At 36.7% G+C, this 16,293-nt stretch overlaps 1 protein-coding gene across 2 annotated transcripts in view; it reads left to right on the top strand.

Annotated features, from left to right (window-relative positions):
• The window catches only part of AIFM3 (apoptosis inducing factor mitochondria associated 3), a 161,385-nt gene that overhangs the window by 75,619 nt on the left and 69,473 nt on the right, over positions 1–16,293 (top strand). For both annotated transcript variants that reach the window (XM_053700492.1, XM_053700490.1), the window contains exons 11-14: positions 1,960–2,075; positions 10,640–10,711; positions 13,944–14,007; positions 14,528–14,604. In XM_053700492.1, the coding sequence (XP_053556467.1) occupies positions 1,960–2,075; positions 10,640–10,711; positions 13,944–14,007; positions 14,528–14,604 (329 nt within the window). The remainder of the gene's footprint in view (positions 1–1,959; positions 2,076–10,639; positions 10,712–13,943; positions 14,008–14,527; positions 14,605–16,293) is intronic.

Raw genomic sequence — 16,293 nt, 5'->3', positions numbered from 1 at the left:
TATTCTTATATATATATATGGTACAGGTAAAGTCAGAAATCCAGGTAATTCTAGGGTTACCTAGGTAAACCTGACATTACCCAAGCGACTGTGGGTAAAGCCTGATGTAATGTAAATCCTCTTTTGCCTCTGCCTGGGGAGTTCAAGGAAGGCGCCCTGCCGATCCTCTGTCATCCACCCCAAGTGAACCTTGGGGAATGAGGTTTACAAAGGGGGGATTCCCCCCTTGAACCCATCAGGCAGAGGCAAAACAAATAATGAAGATGTGTGAATTACAGTGAATTGTATATATGTTGGATGCAGTGACTCAATGCTCTCTGAGAAGATTTATAATGTTACATCGGGCTTTACCCACAGCCGAAGAAAACAGAGCACTCTCACAAACAAAATATCCTCAGACCAGGGTGCTGGAAAAACACAATATTATCATGCACTCTCTGGATTTTCCAAAACGTGGTTAATTTGCGTGACATTTTGGGGTAGTGTAGTCTGAGGAAGGGGTGCACTACCCTGAAATGTCACATACATTAACCACATATTGAAAAATCCAGAGAGTGCTGTTTTCTGCTGACTATATGTATTTTTTTATGGTATATACATATACTAGTCCTAAAGCCCGTGTACACAGGCCATTTTTTGCAGTACAGCGGTCCCACCCCTTGCTCTCTCTCTATCCCCCCTCTCTTTTGCTCTCTCTCTATCCCCCCTCTCTTTTGCTCTCTCTTTATCCCCTCTCTTTGCTCTCTCTCTCCCCTCTCTTTTACTCTCTCCCCCCCTCTCTTTAGGGGTTAATAGGTTAATTAGGTAGATTGCATTGTGGGGGTTGGCGGATTAGGGGTTAATAGTTTTAATAGGTACTTTGCGTTGTGGGGGGGATGGTGGATTAGGGGTTAATACATTTATTACTAAGATTGCAATGTGTGGGATGGCGGATTAGGGGTTAATACATTTATTAGATACTTTGCGATGTGGGGGTTGGCAGGCTAGGGGTTAATAGTTTAAATAGGTGGATTGTGTTGTGGTGGGATGGCAGATTAGGGGTTTTATCTTTAGTTGTGATGTGGGGGGTGGCGGATTAGGGGTTAATACATTTTATTATTAGTTGCGATGTGGGGGGATGGCGGATATAGGGGGTTTTGAAGTGTCCGCTTAATTTTTGGGAGGCGGGTTAGATTTTTACGGGCGATTTAAACTTTTTTGTTTTTTACTTATGCGCTGGCAGATCATATACTACTGTAAGTCACTGGCGACTCCAGAAATGTTTATTCCGCAAATTTCTGTACCTCGCCGGTTTATCCGACTTATGGCAGTATCTGATTCACCCGATGTGCAAGGCGAACTTACGGGCGGCATGGGTTTCAGTAGTTGTGCCGAAACCTACGCCGTATATGTAATCTCACCAATAGTGTTCCAGACGCACACTCCTGGTGTGCTCTTTTACAAAGAATACCAAGAGAGCAAAATAATTGTAATAATATAAGTCAATTGAAAATTTTTTCAAAATTGGTTTGGATTTCAAATCGCTTTAATTTTGAGCATAAAACTTTAAGAACAAAAAGTGTATGACAAATATAAAACAGAGTACACCTTGTCTTGAATTGAAGCTAAAGTGCCTTTAGTGCTGTTTAATAATAAATAAGACACCTGCTTATCGTATTTTCAACTCATACGTCAAGTTTTTATTGCTGTTGTAAACTGTGTAACTGTGTAACTCCATTAAAGTCTATAGGGATGTGTACACTTTAAAGTCTATAGTTTACAACAGCAATGGAAGCTAGGTCTTAACTGATGAAAGTCTGCTTTTGGAATTTTTGGTAATTTGGTATTTAAAAAATAAAAATCCAATCAAAATAAAGTTTTGATTAAACTTTAGCTTTTCATTAATTTGTTTAGTACTACATTATATTGCACATCCCATCTGATTTTGTTACAATGTTTAAATTAATATATTGTTTTCAGGCATGGAAGTTGCAGCATATCTCTGTGAAAAAGCCCACTCTGTCTCAGTGGTTGAATTGGAGAATATTCCTTTCAAGAAATTTTTAGGAGAAAAAGTTGGAAATGCTATAATGAAGGTAACCATCAGATGCGTCACTGTTTGAGTAACTTCACTATATACAGTGTGTGTGTGCGTATATATATATATATTAGTATCATATCTTGTCAAATTAAATGTTTATTGTTGTCTTGTTTAAGAGAATTACAGGCAACAAATTAAGATGTGTAAGATGTAAGTAATGGCGTAGCCAGTATTTAGTATTTTTCCTTCATTAAAATGAATAATTAAGTACAGAAAAATTACAATAAATCTTTGCTATTTATTGAAGACCAGCAGGTGCTGATCATTTCCCTGTACTCACTAACAATACATTTTTTGATCTTCAATACAGCTTAAAGTTTTAATTATATTTTGAAATGTTTTTACTAAAGTAAGATTTTTTTAAATAAAAATAATAGAACAATTTGTTTGGTCTGAAAAAAGTATACTTTTTCTAAATGCATAGAGCAATCTTACGCATAAATAAATATCATCACGATACATAAGGACACATGTTCATATAAGGGACCTTAAAAACTTTAATAAATTTACTGTTTCTTCTCATTGTTGAAAATTTTAAAGAAATATTTGTAGGATTAGAACTGTTAAAACAAAATGCCTGAAGTTTGGTTAATGCTTCTTTGGCTTTGTAAACAGATGCAAATTGATCTGACATTACATCGGTTATACAAATGTCAAAAAACTCCAGCCACCAGCTTCATTAAAAGACCTTTATTTTCTCATTCTGGGTCCCAATGTTACAACGTTTCAAGCCTGCACTAGGCTCTTAGTCATGTACAGGTACATGACTAAGAGCCTAGTGCAGGCTTGAAACGTTGTAACATTGGGACCCAGAATGAGAAAATAAAGGTCTTTTAATGAAGCTGGTGGCTGGAGTTTTTTGAAATTTGTGGATGCTGCAGAGACTTGGCAAGTCTGTTACTCCGTGCCCCACTAAAGTAGACACAATGTGTGCTGTTTCCATTATTTGAAATTTATAACATCAGTTATAGTAATTATTTTATGATGCCTGATAGGCGTATAATAAGTCATTGCATCAATACTTTCCTATTATTCTGTAGCTGATAGTCAAGTGATAATGTAGCTGTTATTGATATTTAATCAGGCAATACAAATACAAGCTGTGAGTGAGATAGTATATTGCTACTGGAATTGTCTCTGATGCAATTAATACATATGACAAACATGGTGGCAATCTTTATTCACTTTAGATAATAAGTAAAACAAACAATGAAACTCAAAAGAGATTTCAATATCTTCAGAGCACATGAGGAAAGTATTATGTTTTCTTGCAATAGTACAGATATATTTTCTTAACTATTAAACAGTCATAATCTGATTTTGGTGTCGACGTCTGTGCATTTCAAATTTTTTTTTTTTTTTTTTTTTTTAGAGTACATATATATTTTTATTTGTGAAAATTTTTTTTTTTTATTTTCTTTTTATTGAGGTTTAGAACAAGGCATACATTCTTCTTAAAGCCAAAGTAAAAAGTCGTTGCAATACAATGTCAAACAATAGTATACATTATATATAAAATGCCATACAATCTGTGAACCTTACAGTGAATGCAAGGGGCCACTTTTGGACCACATATATAACATAAAGAAGGCAGAAGGTTCCTTGTGAAGTAAGGGACCACTCATGGGTCTCATCTGGTAAACCTCAGTTTTATAGTAGAATATGTTAACAGATGCGGTAAAAACAAGCTAGATAAAATATTGTATGCTATAATATATAGAAAAAAGATGTTGTGTTGACCGCCTCAAAAAAAGGTATATGGGATAATATCAGGACATTCTATTGGACAACTTAATGTGAACAAGAGAAACAAGGGATTCTTAAGGACCTTAAGGAATTATAAATTATGCCTAACCACAGAATCTGGGGTACTGTTAAGACAAGAGCAGAACTACTAGGGTTATTAAAATTACTAGGGTATTAGACTACGTATTATCCCAAGCACTCAACAGGTTATTAAACTGGATATGTAACTATATGCGTAGTGCACAGCCTCGGCCGCAGGCCGCACAACACTGCATTACATTTTTATAGAAATAGTGAGACCAGTATATGAAGGGAACACATGATGTGAGAATCACTTGGGTTAGATTAATCAATATACAGCACAGTACATACTTTTATGTTCTTTCATGTAAAATTGCCATTTACTAGCTGTCAGGAGAAGATTTAACCCTGTAAATACTAAGGGACACGCTCATCAAGCTATAACCATATGAATCTGTAAAAGGCAAGTGCAATTATAGGTTACAGTAGGGATACACAGCCAAAGCCCTTGTGGAAAGACCTCAATATTGGTGTATAGATACTGTATGGCAGATTGCACCTATGCTATATAAGACGTTATACTATAAAATAAATCCTATATGCATTCAAGAATGAATAAACAGTAGGGAGAAGGACCTCTATAAAGTTCAAGCAATGTCACATTAAAAGTTATAACAAAAGACAAACAAACTCGCAAACCAAACTGTAAATAAAGATAGGACAATTAGTGTGAGTCCGTTTACACACTGCAAAAAATAAGTTTAGCCAACTCCATTGCGGGTCACACTGGTGTAGTCAGTTTTACTAGATAGTTGTTGATTTACCCATAAATCAAGCCTTAAATGAATGGTGGCAAAAAGAAAACAAGCCTGCTCTTGATCAACGTCCCAGCTGCATGTCCGCACCATTGCGCCACAAGGGATCCTCCATAGCTGCTCAGCAATAAGCGAACTCTCTGCATGTGTCCATGCAACTCCAAGATCTCCAAACAGTCGCTCATCAAAGGTTCCCACAGTGGCTTGACGTCCGGTAAGCAGGAAGGCTGATTGGATTCCCGTGGTGTCAGTTTTATTGTGACCTGCGGCTGTTGCATTACCAATTGTAAGCCTTGAGTTTTTCTTATCGGCGGTGATCACTTCGGCAGACACAGGTCCAGCTGTAGTGCCCGCGGTTCCCAGCTCAGTTGTGGTAGGCGCATAGCGCTGGTGCCCCAAAACGCTACCGCCCAAATACATCGCTGGACTAGGACTAGCCAAGTTGGTTAGTTGGTGTGTTGTAAAGGCTGTCGTCAGCTCTTCCTCCAAGGCCACATGGTGATCTGAAAGGAGTTTGCCCAGCGCCTGTAGGATTGCTGTAACACTTGTCATGCCCATTTTAATTAGCTATGTGAATCGGCAGGTCAGCACCCTGAAAACAACTTTGAACATGCACTTACAGTGCTCACTAACGACAGGAACTGGAAAGTTTCCTGCCGGGGGGTATTATTCTTGGCTGATGATATGGGCCAAATTAGATCCGGGCACTGAAGCCAGCAGCGATCCTGGCAAAAAGGGTCTCTATAGATGTAGATTTGTTAGTAAATCATAAATATGTTAATTCCAATGTTGGATGCTGTATATAGAGGTAGTTATTTGGTGAATAACGCTGGAAGGCTAGAGCAGCTTGCAGTGATGCGACCAGTCATGGCCGCCGCCCGGACGTTCCCCCTGTGCATTTCAAATTTGAACACTGGCGTTGGTGCAGCAAGTGCATTGGCCCCATGCATGTGTGCTTGGGGGTCCAAAGCTGCCAGCCTTTACAGAATGTGTACAACCCTTTTTTTAATTTTTTTTTTTATAATTTTTATTAATCGGCAACAGGAATGTTCATACATTATTACGGCATCAAAAACCAAAAAATAAAAGAAAATACCTTTCTTAAATACACAAACATATATCTCCCTTACAAGTCAAAATTAAAAACTTTAACTCTAACGAATTATTCAGCTTTTAACAATATAACACACAAACCTGTTGTTGCAATTTTATCTATTATACAGATATACAAATATCTCTCCTATTATAGCTTGGCTATATATTCCTAACTCTCCTATTATGACCTGGCCACCTAATACAAACTCTCTCTCCTATTATTTCCCTAATTTAACTTGGGTCTCCTGCTAAAATCTGACTGGATATTAGAGACCTAGGAAATGATGCACTTTTGATGACAATCCCATAAAAAACTCTCAACTCCCAGATACTTGTGAAGTTCTGATAAATGTCCTACACACATCTATCATTGCAGCTATCTAAATTATAGGGGGAAAAAAAAGAGGAAAAAGGCCCCTCCCCCTTCTGGAACACCTACCAACTCTCTGAGTTAGAGAATATTTTTCCATTCCTCCGGATACCATTCCGTACCCAGGACAGCTGAGATAAATTCTGTCATTTGCCTCATAGGATAAAGAATTTGAAGCTGAAAATTTGTCGGGAAAGAGAGGAGTACCTTATCCTATTTCTTTAAAAACTGATTAACTTTACTGTCCGGATTATTTAGAACCTCGTATTGCTCTATTGCTATCTGGAATCTAATTTCCTGTTGAAAAGCCTGGAAGCTAGGACTGTGCTTCTCTTTCCACGATCTAAGAATAAGTTGTCTACCAATTAATATGGCTAGATTAATAAGTTCTTTCTTCTGAATATGCCTCTTCTCACACAGCAGAATGATATAATACTTGTTAAGCGTAATTTTATTACTTAAAAATCTGTTCAGCCAGAATCCAATTCGACACCATAATTTTTGGACTTTGGGACATTGCCAAAAGCAATGCAAGAGATCTGCTTCCCCTGACTGACAGCTAGATCAGAGATATCTCTCGGACACATTCCATTTGGACTTCATACGAGGAGTAATATATGTTCTGTTTATTAATTTCATATGTGACTCCTTCCTAATTACCAAGGTTGTATATTTATTGATTCTACTAAATACATCTTTAAAGTCAGCAAATTGCAGGTTCTCAAGATCTGCTACATATTTGGAGTATACTAAACTAATATCTCCTGAATATTGACAGGGCAAAAACTTCCAGCAGGCCACACAGTAGCTTCTTATAGGTAAGTAAGCAGTCTGTATTCAGCATATAGAGTTAACTATACATATGTTCCCAGCAGAGTTTAGCTCGCATGTATCGAGCAACAGAACTTGTCCTCTTGTATGTAGAAAGTCTTTTATACCAGAGAACACATATGATATGCCTGTCAAGCCCCTTAATAGGCACAATAAGATGTAGTCAGTCTGCTTATCTGTCAGAGTATATCCATCAATATTCATCACATCTCCTTGATATGTCCCGCAACTTCTTCTGCCCAGTATACATACCCTGGCCACTTACTCCAGAAGTACTGTATTGCCAGATATACCAATAAAATAGATATATAAATAGCCTCCTACCCTCGTGAGCAAATGAGAGCGTGATGTGGGGTACACCACACAACTTACCATTAAAGTCCAGCCACAGGGTCCTGGGAGGATGGCAGGTAGCATGCACTACTGATTTCCAGCAGCCTGTGAAGATGACAGTTCTCTGAACCGAGACACGGCTCAGCAAGTTTGGTAGTAGCGAGGGGTGACTGGGACTTTAATGCATGGCTCAGCAGTTGCTGTTTCTGCCACTGGTGATATCCTGTTGATGTTCCTAGGGAAATCCCCTATGATCTTTTTCCTGCGCTCTATATCCAAGGAGGGTTCCAGTAGATCTGGTAGTTCCGGCAGTGGCCCTAGCCAATGGGCCAAAAAACAAGGCTTGACACCAGACCCCACTCCAACACCCGGGTTGCAGCCGGGAAATGCCTAGTGAGAAGCAACCGGTGGGACTGCTATTCACATCAGGCTGTCGTGGGTATAGGCGAACGGTAGCTCCGCTGTTAGACTTAGGATGCAGCACACACGCGTCCAACCTGCTCCGCCCACTTCCGGGGAGTGTGAATGTGTACAATCCTAATGCAAAGGAACCTTTTTATTAGTGCAGGTTGCAGGTCTATCTATCTATCTACTTAAAATCATTATACAGAGCAGAATGTATATTATTACTAGGGGGAGGGGCAAACATTTTTGCACTAGCGCCCTCTCTTAAATAGGTCCACTACTGAATCCTGGCATGGATGACTCTGCCTTTCTGAGATGATTAAACTGTGAACTATTAAAGGGATATTACAATACAAAATAATTATATTCTAAATTGTTAGAGCATGTAATTTTACCATTGCTGACTCTACAGGTCTATGGCCTTGATCATAATCTTTCCAATATCTGCTCCCAATAACAACTCTTTGGTTTTGGGCGATATGGGAAATATGTATTTAGAGTGATCACAATCCAAAATGGATTTGAATGCTAAAAACCCACAGCCGAGAACAAGTTTACACTAGAAAAGATCCCAAAAACATGTTTTCAGTTGTTAATGTGACTTTTAAACAACTTTCTAACGTACTTATTTTATCAAATTTACTTCCATCCATTTAAGTTTCATTTTGACCTTAATATCGTACTTGTCATCAGGATCAAAACTGGCAATCCAACAGAAACTGACATATACAATGAAAGTTGCAAACCTCTTAAGGTTACATTACAGTTGATTTGAATTAAAGGTGAATAGAGTGGGAAATTAGTTTCTATTAGAAGAAAGTGGCCGCAGCTGACTTTCATCTTCTAGAACAGGATTTTAATGGTGCTCACACTATAAATTGTTAAAGGGATATGAAACACAATTTTTTTTCATTCAGGATTCAGATAGAGCATGCACTTTTAGGGACACTGAATCAATTTTTTTTCTTTCATGATTCAGATAGAGCATGACATTTTAAGCAACTTTCTAATTTACTCCTATTATCAAATTTTCTTCATTCTCTTGGTATCTTTATTTGAAATGCAAGAATGTAAGTTTAGATACCGGCCCATTTTTGGTGAACAACCTGGGTTGTTCTTGCTGATTGGTGGATAAATTCATCCACTAATACAAAAGTGCTTTCCAGAGTTCTGAACCAAAAAAGAAGCTTAGATGCCTTCTTTTTCAAATAAGATAGCAAGTGAACGAAGAAAAATTGTTAATAGGAGTAAATTAGAAAGTTGCTTAAAACTTCATGCTCTATCTGAATTACAAACATTTTTTGGGTTCAGTGTCCCTTTAAGCAACTCTCTTTTATATATGTTCCTCCATTCTCTTGGTATCTTTATTTGAAAAGCAGGAATGTAAGCTACCCAAGGTGCTGAACCAAAAATGGTCCGGCTCCCAAACTTACTTCCTGCTTTTTTAAATAAAGATACCAAGAGAATGAAGAACAAAATAATAGGAGTAAATTATAAAGTTGCTTAAAATTGCATGCTCTATCTGAATCATGAAAGAAAAAATTTGGGTTTCATATCTCTTTTAAATATAGCCCAAGTTACAGAACTCACTGTACAGACTGCATTTTCAATAGCTCACTGTACAGACAGTGTTTTCAATAACTTACTATACAGACAGTGTTTTCAATAGCTCACTATACAGATAATGTTTTCATCAACTCACTATACAGACAGCGTTTTTAATAGCTCACTGTACAGGCGACATTTTCAATAATTCACTGTACAGACAGTGTTTTCAATAGCTCACTATACAGACAGTGTTTTCAATAGCTCACTATACAGATAATGTTTTCAATAACCCACTATACAGACAGCGTTTTTAATAGCTCACTGTACAGGCGACATTTTCAATAATTCACTGTACAGACAGTGTTTTCAATAGCTCACTGTACAGACAATGTTTTTAATAACTCCATGTACAGACGTTTTCAATAACTCACTCTACCAATAGCGTTTTTAACAGCACACTGTACAGGCTGTGTTTTCAATAACTCACTGTACCGGCTGTGTTTTCAATAACTCACTCTACAGACCATTTTTTCAATACCTCACTCTACAGACCATTTTTTCAATACCTCACTCTACAGACCATTTTTTTCAATACCTCACTATACAGACCATTTTTTCAATACCTCACTCTACAGACCATTTTTTTCAATACCTCACTATACAGATTATTTTTTCAATACTTCACTATACAGACCATTTTTGCAATACCTCACTATACAGATTATTTTTTTCAATACCTCACTATACAGACCATTTTTTCAATACCTCACTATACAGATTATTTTTTCAATACCTCACGATACAGATTATTTTTTCAATACCTCACTATACAGACCATTTTTTCAATACCTCACGATACAGATTATTTTTTCAATACCTCTCTATACAGACCATTTTTTCAATACCTCACTATACAGATTATTTTTTCAATACCTCACTATACAGATTATTTTTTCAATACCTCACTATACAGACCATTTTTTCAATACCTCTCTATACAGACCATTTTTTCAATACCTCACTATACAGATTATTTTTTCAATACCTCACTATACAGACCATTTTTTCAATACCTCACTATACAGATTATTTTTTCAATACCTCACTATACAGATTATTTTTTTCAATACCTCTCTATACAGACCATTTCTTCAATACCTCACTATACAGATTATTTTTTCAATACCTCACTATACAGATTTTTTTTTCAATACCTCACTATACAGATTATTTTTTCAATACCTCACTATACAGATTATTTTTTCAATACCTCTCTATACAGACCATGTTTTCAGTAGATCACTATACAGACAGCGATTTCAATAACTCAATGTACCGCTTTTTTAAAACCTCACTCTCAATGATCTTCTAATAGTGTTTTTTTACTTATTGTAGATGTTTGAAAACAACAGAGTGAAGTTTTACATGCAGACAGAAGTTTCAGAGTTCAGAGAACAAGATGGAAAGGTAACATAAAAAAGCTGATGAGATGTCATTGATTTCAGAACCTGCAACTCTTTCTCAAGTCAAATTAAAAACAAACAGCTGTAACTAAACTTTATATATGCAAAAATATGTTTTAGCATTTAAATAGTGCTCTTTTATATGTGTAATATAAATGTGTTGAATTGAATGTGCTTTTTTTTTATCTGGTAGCTATCATTAGTCAAATGCTGAGTCCAGTGTGCTTATTTCTATCAGTTTCCTTGGGGAAACTTGGCGAAACCGGCGCCGCCCGTAGTTTCAGCTCGCAACTCGAGCTATCACATATATGGTGCCGTCAGATGCTAAAGTGCCGTAAGTCTGACAAACTAGCGATGTCCAGAAATTTGCGTAAGTACAATTTTTTGGAGTCGCCAGTGATTTACGGCACTTTAGAAACTGCCGCCTACAAAAACTGACTAAATTATAAAATCATCCGTAACTGTCTAACACGCCTTCCAAAACTAGCCCGACACGTATACCCCTCTATCCGCAATCCCCCCTTTCACTCCTAACAATAAATATATTAACCCCTAAACCGCCGCTCCCGGACACCGCCGCCAGTTACATTAACTATATTACCCCCTAATATGATCCCCCTATACCGCCGCCACCTATTTGAACTATATTACCCCCTAATGTGAGCCCCCTATCCCGCCGCCATCTATATTAAAATTATTACACCCTAATGTGAGCCCCCAAACCCGCCGCCACCTATTTTAACTACATTACCCCCTAATCTAATCCCCCTACACCGCCGCCACCTATATTAAAATGATTAACCCCTAATCTAATCTCCCTACACCGCCGCCACCTATAATAAATGTATTACCCCCTAATCTAATTCCCCTACACAGCCGCCACCTATAATAAATGTATTACCCTATAAAATACTAAAATGTCCCTACCCTAAACTAAATTACAAATAGCCCTGAAAAGGGCCTTTTGCGTGGCATTGCCCCAAAGTAACCAGCTCCATTACCAGCCCTTAAAAGGGCCTTTTGCGAGGCATTGCCCCAAAGTAACCAGCTCTATTACCAGCCCTTAAAAGGGCCTTTTGTGGGGCATTGTCACAAAGTAATCAGCTCTTTTACCTGTAATCTGACCCCCCTACACTGCCGCCACCTATATTAAATATATTAACCCCTAATCTAATCCCCCTACACCACCGCCACCTATATTAAATATATTAACCCCTAATCTGACCCCCCTACACCGCCGCCACCTATATTAACTATATTAACCCTAATTATATTAGGGTTAATATAGTTAATATAGTTATTCTATTATATATATTAACTATATTAACCCTAACACCCCTAACTTAATTATTATTGCAATAAATATAAATAATATTAATCTTATTAACTAAAATATTCCTATTTAAAACTAAATACTTACCTATAAAATAAACCTTAAGTTAGCTACAATATAATTAATAATTACATTGTTGCTATTTTAGGGTTTATATTTATTTTACAGGTAACTTGGTATTTATTTTAACTAGGTACAATAGCTATTAAATAGTTAATAACTATTTAATAGCTACCTAGTTAAAATAATTACCAATTTACCTGGAAAATAAATCCTAACCTAAGTTACAAATACACCTACACTATCAATAAATTAAATAAACTACAATTATCTAAACTAAAATATAATTAAATACACTAAACTAAATTACAAAAACAAACAAACACTAAATTAGAAAAAATAAAAAAAGATTACAAGAATTTTAAGCTAATTACACCTAATCTAAGCCCCCTAATAAAATAACAAAGCCCCCCAAAATAAAAAATGTCCCTACCCTAAACTAAATTACAAAAAGTAATCAGCTCTATTACCAGCCCTTAAAAGGGCTTTTTGTGGGGCATTGCCCCAAAGTAATCAGCTCTTTTACCTGTGAAAAAAAGAACAACCCCCCCATTACAACCCACCACCCACACACCCCTACTCTAAAACCCACCCTATCCCCCCTTAAAAAACCTAAGTCTAACCCCCAAGTGCTCCTTACCTGTCTTGAAGACCGTCGGAGAAGGTCCTGTTCCAGGCGGAGAAGTCTTCTTTTAGGCGGCGACCTCTTCTTCTTCCAGGAACCAGCCGGCGCGGAGCGGAGGAGTTGAAGACCGATGACCGCAGAGCTGAAGACCGTCCTCTCTGGAACTGAAGACCGGCGATTCAGGAACTGAAGATCGGCGACGCTGGAACTGAAGACCGGAGCCATGGAGCGTGGAGGATCCTCTTCATACAATCGGCGCCGTACACTGAATCGGAATTCAAGGTACGCAATAAAAAATGGCGTCCCTTAAATTCCTATTGGCTGATTTGAGCCTTCAAATTCAAATCAGCCAATCGGATAAAAGCTACTTTAATTCTATTGGCTAATTTGAATAGCCAATAGAATAAGAGCTACTGTAATTCTATTGACTGTTCTAATCAGCCAATAGAATTACAGTAGCTCTTATTCTATTGGCTATTCAAATAAGGTGTTGGCTGTTTAGGAGTTAATAGGTTAATTAGGTTTATTATGATATGGGGGTTTGGTGGTTTAGGGCTTAATAGGTTAAATAGGTTTATTGCGATGTGGGGGGTTGGTGGTTTAGGGGTTAATAGGTTAATTAGGTTTATTACGATGTGGGTGTTAGGCGGTTTAGGGGTTAATAGGTTATTTAGGTTTATTGCGATGTGGGAGTTTGGCGGTTTAGGGGTTAATATTTTAATTATGTTATTTGCGTTGTTTAATTTGCGGATTAGGGGTTAATTACTTTATTATTTTGCAATGTGGGGGTTGGCAGTTTAGGTGTTAGGGGGTTAGTTGTTTTTTTTTTTACTTTGTGCGGGCAGTTAGTTTTTTTTAATTTCTTGCGGGTGGTTACGTTTTTATTCGTTAATTCATGCGGCGGTTGCAAGTTTTTTTTTAAGGCTTCATTTGCCTACGTTGCATCCAGGTGGATTCAGAAAATGGCATATGAAGATATAAATAATATGTTTATAAAACATACTATAATGATAAAAGGAGTAAATTATCTTTTATGACCTTGTTTGATATATCTGTACTAATGATTTGCAGCAATATGGGTATCTCCATATTATAGCTGTAAAGTATCTTCTCAAGTTATTTTACTATACAATAAATATTAATGTGAGCCTTAAATCAAACATTAAATGTATCCTGATTTGTCTATTTATAATGTGTCTGTTTTCCATCTGTATCAAGCTGAAGGAAGTGGTTCTGAAGAGTGGAAAGGTTCTGAGAGCTGATGTGTGCGTTATTGGCATAGGTAAGGCTCAACGAACTAAAACAATGAGACATACAATAAATATCTAATGAATGAATTTACAGATTTTATTTTATTTATATACTTTGCATAGATATTTGCTTCATATCTTGTATTTTAAAATTCTAGAAAAAATAATTTTTTAAACATTTGATGAAATATTATATTGTATTTAATCTGTTCTATACATATATTTATTTTCAATGACATTATAAGTTTATACAATGGAGAGTTATGTTAGATAATAATAAAAAAAAACATTTATAATTGAGTTCATTGGTTAGTAATGCAGTTTTTTGTTTCTCTGTGGAAGGTCTCTCCCTTTTATATTTTTATTTTATAATGAAGCAAATAATTTGAAGCTCTTCTTTTATAACATTCAAGATGGCTGCAGCCTAGAAATCATTGCAGAGCTAGATGTTTGCATTTCTAATCTCAAGGACTAGGCCAGCAATATCCTGAAATTTCCCTATTAATCAATTCAATGATGTCATTAAAATACAATATCACTTATTTTTTTAAGGGGCAAGTCCTACAACAGCATTTCTTAAACAGAGTGGTATTACCATTGATTCCAGAGGCTATATTCCTGTAAATAAGGTAATGTGTTTTTATGATCTATGGTGATAAGACCGTATGCAATTGTTATTGTGGCAGAATCATATTTTAAAGGACATGGACGTCAAAATTGAACTTTTATCCAGATTCCATACATGTTGTTGAAATTTACAGTGTTTCAGTCAGAGCATACCTAGGGAAGGCACATGAGAGTGCACGTCATGAGCACTATGTGGCAGCAGTGCTTGTGAATATGTTATAGATTGTTGCAGACTCTGCTGCCATTTAGTGCTCAAGACACATGAACCTGCTTGAGCCAACTTAAGTATTCTGTCATTCCTACCAAGAGAAATAAGTGAAAATGACAATAGAAGTAATTGTGACACTTTCATTTTGACTATGTCCCTTTAACTAAATGTTATGGTAAAGTTTATGTATAATTTTCTAGAAGTTTGCAGGTACTTGGTCTTCTGAAACTTTAGTCTTCAGTTCCAGACACAGATCTCTACTTGAGATCACATTTTTTCATGACATGATATATATATCATATAAGACTGTAAGAAACATTATATAAAGTCACCGTTAAATTGCTCAGACTAATTGTGTTTAAATATGATTGTTGTATTATCTATGATAATAAGAAAAAACACTTTACCCGTAATATATATATATATATATATATATATATATATATATATATATATATGCACACAGTCAGATTGCAAAAGTTTAGGCACCCCTGACAAGTTCCATGATTTTCATTTATAAATAATTGGGTGTTTGGATCAGCAATTTCATTTTGATCTATCAAATAACTGAAGGCCACAGTAATATTTCAGTGGTGAAATGAGGTTTATTGGATTAACAGAAAATGTGCAATATGCATCAAAACGAAATTAGACAGGTACATAAATTTGGGCACCATTGTCATTTTGTTGATTTGAATACCTGTAACTACCTAGCACTGATTAATTGGAACACACAATTGGTTTGGTGAGCCCGTTAAGCCTTGAACTTCATAGACAGGTGTATCATGAGAAAAGGTATTTAAGGTGGCCAATTGCAAGTTGTTGTTCTCTTTGACTCTCCTCTGAAGAGTGGCAACATGGAGGCCTCAAAACAATTCTCAAATGACCTGAAAAAAAAGATTGTTCAACATTATGGTTTAGGGGAAGGCCACAAAAAGCTATCGCAGAGATTTAAGCTGTCAGTGTACACTGTGAGGAACATAGTGAGGAAATGGAAAACCACAGGCACAGTGCTTGTTAAGGCCAGAAGTAAAATATCAAAGAGGCAAAGGCAAAGGATGGTGAGAACGGTCAAAAACAGCCCACAGACCACCTCCAAAGACCTACAACATCATCTTGCTGCAGATGGTTTCATTGTGCATCGTTCAACAATTCAGCATATAAGAGAGTGATGCGGAAGAAGCCTTTTCTGCACATACGCCACAAACAGAGTTGCTTGAGGTATGCAAACACAAATTTGGACAAGCGAGCTTTATTTTGGAAGAAGGTGCTGTGGACTGATGAAACAAAGATTGAGTTATTTGGTAATAACAAGGGGCGTTATGCATGGTGGCAAAATAACACAGCATTACAAGACAAACACTTGCTAGCCACAGTAAAATTTGGTGGATGTTCCATCATGCTGTGGGGCTGTGTGGCTAGTGCCGGTACTAGGAATCTTGTTAAAATTGAGGGTCACATGGATTGCACTCAATATCAGCAG

This window comes from Bombina bombina, chromosome 2, assembly GCF_027579735.1.
Source record: "Bombina bombina isolate aBomBom1 chromosome 2, aBomBom1.pri, whole genome shotgun sequence".
NCBI classification, from domain to species: Eukaryota; Metazoa; Chordata; class Amphibia; order Anura; family Bombinatoridae; genus Bombina; species Bombina bombina.
The sequence above is the reverse complement of the archived record's forward strand: the minus strand, read 5'-3'. Positions and strand labels throughout refer to the sequence as shown.